Consider the following 12,247-nt stretch of genomic DNA (forward strand, 5'->3'; position numbering starts at 1 on the left):
ACGGTTTATGAATACCTAGCTGCAGTTCTACCATGTCTACTGTAAGATTCACATGCGTGCCTATATATACAAGCAATTATAATGTTTTCTGTGAGTTCAGAGACCAATGCTAAAAATAGTCGACGGAAGCGATATCTATATGAGCTCATTGTTGTATCAAATACTCCCAATTAATATTTACATGTATGTTAATAATTGATCGCTGTTTGTAGAATCATGTAGACTTCACGTTTAGTACAAAATGACCCGATATACAAAGACTAATCTTCATTGGGTAAGTGGATGCTCCTGTGGTTTCAAATGCATCAGAAAAGTAAAAGAAACCTCCATGTATTACTGGTTCTCGAATATAATTTATGAAGTGGTCGATATGATGATAAAATAATAACTCTAATAATAGTAACTCTTATTTACCCAGGGTAGCCAACTAGCCACTTTCAGCTATAAGCTGATCTTCCAGCGGACCCTACATAACATGTTATTATTATCCTTCTCCATTCTCATACATCGAGCACCTGACAGGAAAACAGAAAGTCCTTTTTAAAGTCTTTGGTATGACTCAACCTGGGATCGAACCCACGACCTCCCGTTCATGAGGCGGGTGCTCTATACCACTTGGCACCATCCTTATTAAGTTTGTTACGACCACTCTTCAATCTCTGCATATTATTTGACTGTCAAGCAACAAAGAAATTCCATCTCGCTTTACAATTCTAATGTTTCTCTATGCCAATCGCCCCAATTCATGTTTACATAAGCTACAGGTCAAGAAAGAATACGATTTTTTTTAGATTTAGCCATTGTTTTCCCATCGCGCTATTGGTGTATGAAACAGTTGTTCTTTCCTTTATTGGGACATTTGTAATATTGGGTAAATGGTTATTCTGGTATACTAACTCTCTAGCCTGTATATTTAACGCGTTAATCACGTTGCGAATAATTAAGAAACAGTCGCATTTTTTCATATTTATGTTTATTTTTACTGAATCAACTGATGCCTCTGGGATAAAAATAGATTTTTATATTCTTTAATCTGGGGCCCGTTACAGAAAGAGTTGCGTTTAAACGCAAGTCAAAAAATCAATCGCAAGTTCCAAATGCGCGCTGTTGATTGGTTGAAAATCAAGTTGATCATGATTTCTAGAGTTACAATTGATTGCAACTCTTTCTGCAACGGGCCCCTGATATACATTTTGAGAAATTTTATCATAATATACATTACGTAGCTTTGATAAGGATACTAATTTCCGGGACTAATTTGAGTTTTGAAACTTGAATAATTCAATCATAATTGGTCGAGAAACGTGTACGCATAACGTGGCATGCCATATTAGAGTTTGGTTTTCACCCATATTTATTATTATGAAGTGTTGTAGTCGCACCGCAAGCTTAATAAGTTCTTCCCTTCCCCTGATGTACGAGAAAATGAATCGTAATCCCATGTGTTAATTGCATCGCCATGAAACATACCACTAATACATGCATGCTTTTAGTAACCCCCCCCCCCCCCCCCGAAACAAGAACGAGTTCACTCCATGCAGTAGATAGCCAATTAATCTACATCCTGATCAGCCTCTTCAAGGGGACAAAGTCATTCCATTATTGTACACTTAAAGGGGAATTTCACCCTGAAGAAAACTTTGTTGTAAAATAGCAGAAAAAATAGTAAAAAATATTGGTGAAGATTTGAGGAAAATCCGTTAAAAAGTATATAAGAAAGTTATTACAGTTCAAAAATTTGGATATGTGACGTCATGAACGAGCAGCTGCCCTATGTGTTATGTAATATAAAATGCATGAATTTCAAATTTTGTATAGTTCCTGATGACTTAATTTTGTTTTCTATTCATGATCGGGTGTGAAATGATTTGTCTATTGATATACAAAAGCTACAGTGAAAACCATTTTCAATTTTCTTAGAAAATGATATTTCTTTGATTTTTTACCATTCGCTATGTATGAATGCTGCTCGCATATGACGTCACAAATCAAATAATTGAAATTCTTATAACTTTTTAATTATTTGATGAATTTTTCTCAAACCTTCAGCAATATTTTGTATTGCTTTTCTGCTTATTTTACAATGAACTTTTTGTCAGGGTGAACATTCCCTTTAAGAGTAATGTGTGATAGGACTGTAATAGAAAGTTTGTTTTTCTTATTTGAAAACCTGGGTATTGGGTAGATCGAAAATAAGAGGGCACATACACTTTAAAAGGAATTGAGTAAAAGGCCCCAAGAGGCTAATTATGAGTCCAACCATTCTTAAGTAATTGCTGCTTATTTTTAAACATGAATGGGCATTATGCTTAATTCCCGCATTGTGTAAAATACTGCCCCAAATTGGTTGGACACAATAATCGAGGCGGTGAAAAAAAATATCCAATATTTTTTACAGTGTTCCTTTAGCCTATTTTTCCATCGTGCATGACTGACACACCTTTTGTCAAAATTTTGATCACTCAGCTAAAATCGTGCAATTATCTATCAAAATGTAAAAAAATAGATAAAAAATACCTATCATCATTGTCAACTTCATTGTCATCTTCTTCATAAAACGACTCTTGGCATTTTCAGCAAAAAAAAATCTTTAAAAGTGTTAATATGAATTTTATTCGTATCCTCAATGTATCTGGCGGATATTGTCTTTGAATACCTTGAGAGCTCCCCGTTTAGAATAACAGTTGCACCCAGCTGACCCTATATAAACTAGTCATTTTTTACTGATTTGTTTTTAGAGTGTAAAATGTCTCGGTACCAATTTGACGTTCAATTTATAGTGATAACCTTATTTTCTTCTTTTTAAATTTGCATCAGCAGCCACACTCAAAAATCGTTCCCAGGGTCCTGTACAAGATAGTCATTATTTTGGTCTCTGCAAACATTTTTTTCCCACTTGCAAGTTTTTATAATATTCAGGGAAAAAGAAGACGAGAGGATAAACAAAAAATAGCTGAAAAAAAATTCACGAATGAAGTACGGTTGAATCGCATTCACAAGAGATTTAAATCTGCCTTCATTACAAGAAGTATATAGCATCGCCTATAACACAGAGACATAACTTCCAACTTACTTTTTATATTTGCTCAAATTATTCAGAACAAAAAAATCAAAGAAAGTGAAACTCCAGATACAATTTCCAAATCTTAGACCTTCGTCTGCTCTCTCACGGTCTTGGAATTTCAGTTGAATATTATGTGGTTTGCATGGATCATATGATTGTTGATATATAGTTTGAATGGACTGCTGATACATATTTGAAGTTTCAGAATGTTGACTCAGAGAGAGAGACGAAGAAATTATTCGATGATCTGAACGACGTACTTAAGAGTATACATGCTTGTATTCATGGTATTGAAGACAATCACACGCACTACATAATGTCTTGAGTTTATCATGGATCTATTGTGTTTATGAATGTTGACTCATAGTATTTTATTGGATTTAAGGAGGTGATTATAAATGTACATGTAATGACTATTATCATGCCTGTAAAGGACAAAACCCTTTCCTTCATCTGACGTTGTATTCATACATATGGAGGAAACAAGCATTCCTCCTAAACGTATAAATCATCCGGGATAATTATAGTCATCATCATGGTAGTCAAGAATCTCTTTTCATGATGCATGGATATTTTGTAACAAGATAATAGTAATAGGGCCTCTTGAAATATCAGATTAAAAACCAACCTAAAAATCATAACAGCATTAATACCTTAGAACATTCAAATTAATTGAAAATAGTATAATACATATATGGCTTTTCTATACAACCGAAATCGCAGTCCCCCCCCCCCCCCCTTAAACAAACTAATCATTATTGATGTTTGATTTTTTTTCTCGTTTTTACAATTAATTTTATATGAAGTTAGGAAAGTTTTCATTCTTCCTTTTGTCTAAGTTCATGATAATAAGATTTTCTCGACAAGTTTATTGTCCATTTTTTCCAGAAAATCTTATTGTAAATTTTAGAATTTGGAACATTGCATTAAATGAATCATCTTCTAGAGGTGGTCAAAAGAAGTGAGTCACGTGTTTGACACTTTGAAGTCACACACGTGACCCACTTCTTTTAACCTCCGACCTTGAACATGCATGTTGTTGTCGCAAAGAAATATTTCCAAATGATATAGTTGACCAAACATGTTACTGTCATATAAACCTCGAATTGCTACATCTATAAACTTTTGAGAGTTTATAACAAATTAAAGTCAATATTTCTCATAATTTTGGTCACACGCGTGACCAAGTACAGCTCCTCTTTTTCGAAAGTACTGGATCTGCTACACAGTGAGTTGGAAGGGCGGGAAACTGAGGAGGTCGTTTTATGTTCTCTGCATGGAATTGCAACACAATTACTTTCTTCTTTGTCCATTTCCTCGTTTCAGAATATCGGACAGACAACTCCCTTTAATTTTCTCATTATGAAGTGAATCAAATTGAACTCTATTCCACCCCTCACATAGGCTTGAGAGGTACATGTAGTTTTCACATTAATTATTAATGCAGCTTTCTTAAGTACTGTTAAAGCCGCTGCCTGCTGTATAATGCTCCTTCAGATGTAATTTAGTTTACGCTCCTCTTTCAGATACAGAAATCTAATTAACTTTGGGAAAAAATAGAATGATAAATAAAGGGTATATGGTACAGTAGCGTACGAAGGGTGCGGTTACAGGGGTTCAACCGCCCCCTTAAATTTTCTGATACCGGAAACCCCCCTCAAATTCAACCCCCACCAAAAAAAATTTGAAGACCCTTTTTTTTTTAGGTTCGAAACGAAGTAAAATTTGTGGTGAAGACCTTTTTTTTCTTTTTTTTCCACGTCAATTTTTTTTGGTAGGAAACGACCTAAAAATGGTGGTGAAGACCCTGTTTTGGTTGTCAACATTTCATTCACCTTGAACCCCCCCCCTTAAAAATTATCCTGCGTACGATACTGATATGGTATATAGAAAGATATGGATAGATGTATAAGACCATTTTCAGTTACCAAGTTGAATATTTCCGTCTCATAGAGAAGATTGCAGAGAATGAGAAAGAGAGATTGGGAAAGATGACAAGAAAATGTTGCTTTCAGAAGTGGATTAAGTGTTTTTTAATGAAAGAGCTGCCTTCCAGATCAGTAACACTGAATATTTAGATCTTAAAGGGCCGATTAAATTAGTACACTAAAATTTTTAAATGGTTAAAATACTATTGACTTGAGCCATAATACGCATCGCATGTATATCAATAAGAAGAAAATACTGCAACAAAAATGTATCAAACAAGGGCAAATTACAAGCAACAAAATAAAATGACATGTGATTAAAAGTGGTAATTTTTTTTTGTTTACGTTAACAATTATATTTCGTTTTACAATAGAAACTGACTAGTTTGAACACACCTTTTAAACCTTGCATACATCCACATTTTTTTTAATTACACTTTTTATTTGGTGGTTAATTGTAAAATAGCCTTGGTTTTCAATTTAATATCTGTTCCACATTTTCTAAATAAGTAATGGATTGTTAAGAACCTATATTGTTTGTAAATACTATATACAGATTGAGAGAAGAAAATATATTAATTGAACATGCTACAACATCAATCTGTGCTAATGCAAGAATATAAACAACTAGAAGAAGAAGAACGGCCACAAAAACAACAATAATAACAATAATGATAATATGCAACATTAATATAGCGCTTAACACAACACTAAGGCCCGTATTCTGATTTGATTTAGACCACGGTCCAACTCTGCTAAAATTGTGGGAGCCAGACATTTTTTTTTGAAAAAATGCTTATATTGTATATCTCTTATGCTTACTATTTTGTTTCTTGTTGCTTTCATAATGAAGAAAATACTTCAAAGTACATTTTATCTATCACAGACAATTTGAGTGTCAAATTAGTTAATAAATTTGATGTTTACTGTTAGGGATTTGTGCTCCAACTGGTTCTCCATAGTAAAACCACAACTTTCAAACAGGTTTTAATTTAAATCTGAGTTTAGACTACAGGCCTAGGTCAATGATATTTTAAGATGAAACATTTTATTCAAGCATTTCCCTATACTGGATAAATCATTTTATGAGATTGAATCCACGAACTTTCTAATCCTTTCATGCATAATGCATATAACAATTTTTTTTTTGGTTGAGAATAAATTGGAAAATTAGAACGATAATTCTTTATATAGACACAAAACATCAATGGTCCCATTATTGACCCTTGTGGCATTGTTATTATTATTATTATTATTTTATTCGGCATACAGAATCAAATAAAATATTACAAACAAGTGAATACAAAATGCAATAGAGTCATAAAATTCAAGACAAAATTACGTTGTATCAGGTGCGTCTGGTCAAGCTGCCAGGGTATGGAAAAAGTTAACTTAATAACTATGGTCCGCAGACCTTCCTCCCCATACCTGACCAGACGCACCTGATATTGATTGAAATAATACATATATATACATACATGTATATCAGAGTAAAATACATACATTTGGTAATGGTCATGATGTAAGTGTATAAACGAATGGAGAAAAATTATGAAAAATTATTAAATCATTGCATATAATCACTAATTCAAAAACATAAACATAACATAATCATTGTTTAACGGCCTTGTTTTTATAATGCTTCCAGGATTACATGTACATCAATTGCTGTGATAGAGTGAGAAACAGTTTTATGTAAACGGAATGAAGATATGCTCAAAATATAAAGTGAGAAGTTTATACAGTTGTATTTTGACATAATCAAAATTTATATGAAATATTGCACCTTAGGGATATCCTTTGTTGTTTATTAGTATTGTTGTGATTGTTAATAGTGGTGGTAATAGTAGTAGTAGTAGTTATGTTAGTAGTAGTGTAGTAGTAGTAGTAGTATAGTAGTAGTAGTAGTAGTAGTAGGGGTAGTAATAGTAGTATTGGTATTAGTAATATTCATAGTGTATCACCATGGGTATTATAATTTATACATGTAACACAATTATTATTGCCCTTTGTTTGTTTATTAAAATTATCACCAACTGTTCACAATCAGAATTTTAATCAATGTTATTACCGGTATTGATAGAATTAATAGCAGAAATGTAATTTTTATCAGCAACTCTTTGAGGAATAGATAGAGTCACAATGTGAATGTATTCATTAATTTAAATCATGTACATATAAAGGACTTCAAGTGTAAGCACCAAGTGCTGAATCGAATCAATAAAGCGTCATTACGTAGATCTCTAGGAAGAGTTTCCCACAATCTTGGGAATGAGTTTACGGCAAAAGATCGAAGTCTCTCAGTCCGAGCAAACATAATGTTTAAACTTCAGATCAGAGGTGTATCGTGGGTTTACAACTATGAGGCTGTTTACACTATCACATGATATGTTCTGAAAAAGGCACTTCATTATAAATGATATCAATATGAACTTCCTTCGAGACTGCAATGATGACCAGCGCAACTGTTGCAACCTATCGATGTATGACATTTCTCTCCGTCTTTGTTTCAGGACAATCCGTGTAGCTCTGCGTTGTATGGATTCAATTTTATCGATTGATTTTTGCGTGTAAGGGGTCCAAACAGGCAATCCATACTCAATTATAGGTAGAATGATGGATTTGTACAGGCAGAATGTGGCACGAGGGGAAAGGCCAGATGAAACATTAGAAAGAAGGCCAAGAAGCCGGTTTGCTCGTGATATAATGTAGGAAACATGACTATCCCAGGTTAAGCGACTGTTTATCATGACACCAAGATACTTTGTCTCATTGACAACCTCCAGTAGGATGTTGTTGATGCAATACTCTGGAATACTCTGCAATACTCATTGGGGTGGCATTGCTGATTTTATGGTTTAAAAAATGATCTTCTTCATGTCTCGAAATATGGTACCAGTGACCAGACCGTTGACCGTGATCAGAGTTGAAAGTGTGTCAGAGTTGAACCGAAATTGACGTTCGCTAAAACGAAATGTTGGTTGTACTTATCTCTGTCAGAGTATGTCCATAGTTGTATACAGCCTTCTCAAATGTCTTCGAAATTGTAGAAATGGGTCGGTTTATATTTTTGCAGCTTTAGGTTTAATGAGGCTCGACTTGAATATAGTACTATTTTGTACAATCATTGGTCGATCTGAATTGTAGTTATGTAGGCTACTGTTTTTTGAAATACTTGCAATTCAATTATATTGAGATGGGAATTATTAGATCTTGGCCTAGAGTATCAAAACATGAATTAAACAATGCAGCTACATTCGCCATTCTTATTCCAGGATTTCGTCATATTACCAGAGTTGTCCATTTTTTTTAATTATTGTATCTTAAAATTTTCAGTGCATTTGCGCTGTTTCTTTTAATTTTTCCCAATAATGTTTGATCTTGTGAAAGCTGGTTATACAATTGTTCATGAAACTTTAATATTTTTCGTTCTTCACAGGGAAGTCCAACCTACACTTCACAACAACTGTACTGCAGGGTGCTGCCCTCAACACCGGATAGTATTTATAAAAACCCACAAGACTGCTAGCAGTACCACGGCATCCATTCTTGAACGCTATGGCTACCGCCACAATCTATCTTTTGCAGTTCGTCCAGCAGGTCACATTATCGCACAGAATGTACTATTTCACCGATCCCTTGTCGCCGACTTTGAATCATCGACCAAGAACAGTTGCTCAAATGATGACGGGGGGTTCGACATGCTGACGAACCACGCCAGGTATAATAGACCAGAAATGGAAGCCGTGGTCCACCATGCCAAATACTTAACAATTCTTCGAGAACCAACGGCACAGTTCGAATCGGCCTTTGGCTACTTCCATGTAGCTGAAAAGCTTGGTTTGTCAAGGTATGATAATCCAATTGAAGAATTCATGAAAAATCCCGAAACATACCTTAACATGAGAACTTTTGATTACTATTGGCAGTCTATGAAAAATCAGCAACTTTTTGATCTGGGTCTTGACCATAAAGACCACGATGACGAATACATCGTGGATTATAAAATACAAACTCTTGAGAAAGAACTTGACTTAGTCATGTTGACAGAGTATTTCCCTGAATCAATAGTCCTTCTCAAGAAGTTGCTTTGCTGGGACTTCGATGACATGTTGTACATGTCTAACGGAGTCCGGAGTAAGTCACTTCGTTACTCAATAACACCTGAACTACGCGCAAAGATCCGAAACTGGAATTGCGCCGATGCCAAACTCTATGATCATTTCAACCAAACATTCTGGAAAAGGGTCAAGGAATACGGACCCGAATTTGACAAAGACCTCGCTACATTCCTAAGAAAGCAGAAAGAACTGGAGAATGAATGCATTGATTTAAGTGCAACGCAGGATATGAGCCGAGAAATAGTTTACCATTTGAAATCAAATGCAAGCACGAGGTGTAAAGATATTCTTCGCGGAGATGTAGATTATACAACCCTTATACAAGATCGGATGAGGGAAAATGGTCAATTGTCATCAAAATTCTCGTTTACATATCTCCGTGATGTTTACAATTCAATCTTTCCTGTTTAGCTGCTTGTTGTACCATGGGCGATGCTAGATGGTAGTTAGAGGACAAATCTGAAATATCACTTGTTTTCTCTTCCACATGTTTTTTTTAACAGTTATATGACTTGTTAAACAAGTTACGATGTTATCAATGTGCTTTTGAGGGCTTTGAAAGTTTTCGAACAAATACAGTTATTTTATTATGCAAAAGTTAAAGGATTCGCTATTTTTAAATGAAATTTGATTCCTACTGAAATACAATACATCTGAATAACTTCATACGTGTTTACTGCGATCTTCATTTTCTGGAAATATTATTTACAGTCATGTTTAAAGTGAATAAATGAAATGGTATCTACTTGGCAAACATTTTGGTGAAATAACAAGCTCAGATGGTCCAAAATGCATTTCACTTTTTAAAACCTCTAGAAAGGGTAAACGAGTGCCGCCAATGTCTGAAGTCCTAAAAGTGTTGAAGCTTACTTGATACACGAAAATCAAAGAGTTTGAGCAATCGTGACAATTGATTCGACAGGAGTTATGACATTGGCTGAGCTCGAAGGGCCATTTTGAACCGGTTCTCTAGGAATTATGATTTGATGGAAAAGTGATAATAAAGATTCTAAATAAGATTCTAAAAAATTGATGAAACATACAAAGTTATGACTTCTTATAATATTTCAATGATTCCGAATGTCTGTTCCATGCATGTAAAAAAAACACAGAATAATTACTACTGATTTTCAATAAGATCGCAATCGTTGCACATTACTTTGCAACAAGGAGATAATGTATGAATAAAAAACATAATTATGAAGTATAATTTCTCATGATTTTGTGGTATTGTAATTCAGTAGGGCTCAAGATGCGTTCGAAGTACAGGGTTCCTTAACGTATCGTATGCTGCTAATTTGTTTTTTAATGTTCAGTATTATGTGTACATCTTAGCAGGTTCAGGCCGATATCCATTTTCCATTTGCGTGTATATATTGCGTCTTTGCCTCAAATTGTAGGCCTGTATTTATTTTGAACGTTGTTTTGCAAGTTTGTATTGTTTTTTAGATACATTATGCTAGTCACACTATATGAAACCGACTCCAAACCGACCGATGGTTTGTCTAGCTTTGATCGGTCTGGAGTCGGTTGAGGGGTGAAACTGCCCTCATTGCCATGAATTTAGTGTGAGAATTCAAAGTTTTAGCGGATTTTGCCTCTTGTTGGTCTCATTCAAATTTTACAACAGAGCTCTTCTATTTCAAAGCAAACATCTAAGTTTTCTAACGGAGAACTATGATTTTCTAATGAGTAATGGTGCAATATTTTATTTTCTCGGCGAATATATAATACTGTATTATGCATAGTATATTGTATTTTGAGTGGTGCTGCATTCGCATGAATTTAATGACTGATATACCAGAATTAATGCATTTTTTGGAATGTCAAACAGTTGGTAATAGTATGTATACAATATTGCAGTATTTCTATGTATATACAACCTTAATTTGTATTATTATCATGATTATTATATGCACTGATACTAAGTGTTCAAATTAGCCTGTCATCTTATGAAGGAATATCCTGAGGGTGACATAGCTATAAACGACTATCGTCGTATATACACGTACTATTCTTTCACCCAGATGCAATGTTTCAATACATTGAGGTAAAATGGCCAAAACAGAAAAACAGAGCACTGCAAATTTAATCAAAATTTAATAAAATGTAAGAAAGTTAAGTCATTGTAAGTTTTCTTTGCACACTCCCAATTATGTTGTGAACTAAGACCATGCAATATACCCTGCCTCATTTTTCTTGTATGACAGAGGCCAAAGGGAATTCATAAAGCTGTTCTTACGAGCGGCTTTAAGAGTACACTTGTTAAGAGGTTGAACGCTGCATTTTTTAGTACAAATGTCCCACTTGGCACAAATGTTCCTTGAGTCAAAAGAAAAAGATTCATCCAAAGAGACACGCTGTATCTATGCAAATAAGCAAGTAATTTGCATAAATTTGCATATTAGGTCGATATAGTATAAACAAGTAATTCAGAATATATATTTCACCAGAACTGCCCTAAAATTGGAAATAAAGACTTAGGGTAAGACAGGGAAGAAAATTGTCATAAAATAATTGGGATATCCTTGTTTATTATTACCTAATTTACATAAATTATGCAAATTATAATTTAAAACAGAGTATTTTTCAAGAATCCTGAACTGTTTTATAAATAACAGCAATTAATACAAAATGTCAACATTCTACATGAAAGAGAATATATTAGCGAAAACATCGATATGCTTCATGACAGTATTAGTGTCTTAATTTGCTTAGAAAGAGGGCAAATATGTCAAAATGTATGACGTGATATTGCGCTAAAACGAGACCAAAACAACCTCTATGTCACAGTCACACTCACGAATCGGACAATAAAGCGATTAATGGTATGTCATTCGAGATAACACAATCTCAACACAATAGCTTCCATCGGCTTCTCGTATCGCTTTTGTTGGTGTGTCTGCCACACCGTAATCTATGACACATACGGGCAAAATGCATTTCGGTATCGGTAAAACACTATTAATTTTGTTTTATTTGTTTCTAATTTGTTTCTCTTGGAAAATTTACAGGAGACATTGCTTTGCAGGTTACTGCTTTAATGAAGCTCTGGCACATGAATCATGACGAATGTACCCCACCTCAATCCATATATTAACTTTGTTAAAATATATATCTTTTGGAGACCCCAA

General features: G+C 34.3%; 1 protein-coding gene across 5 annotated transcripts in view; it reads left to right on the plus strand.

Annotated features, from left to right (window-relative positions):
* The window catches only part of LOC121409277 (galactosylceramide sulfotransferase-like), a 35,200-nt gene extending 24,076 nt beyond the window's left edge, over positions 1–11,124 (plus strand). For all 5 annotated transcript variants that reach the window (XM_041601173.1, XM_041601171.1, XM_041601175.1 and 2 more), the window contains one exon: positions 8,432–11,124. In XM_041601173.1, coding sequence (XP_041457107.1) covers positions 8,432–9,524 — 1,093 coding nt within the window. In that variant the 3' untranslated portion in view covers positions 9,525–11,124. The remainder of the gene's footprint in view (positions 1–8,431) is intronic.
* The last annotated feature ends 1,123 nt before the right edge of the window (positions 11,125–12,247 follow it).

The sequence above is a fragment of the Lytechinus variegatus genome, chromosome 2, assembly GCF_018143015.1.
Source record: "Lytechinus variegatus isolate NC3 chromosome 2, Lvar_3.0, whole genome shotgun sequence".
In the NCBI taxonomy this organism is placed as follows: Eukaryota; Metazoa; Echinodermata; class Echinoidea; order Temnopleuroida; family Toxopneustidae; genus Lytechinus; species Lytechinus variegatus.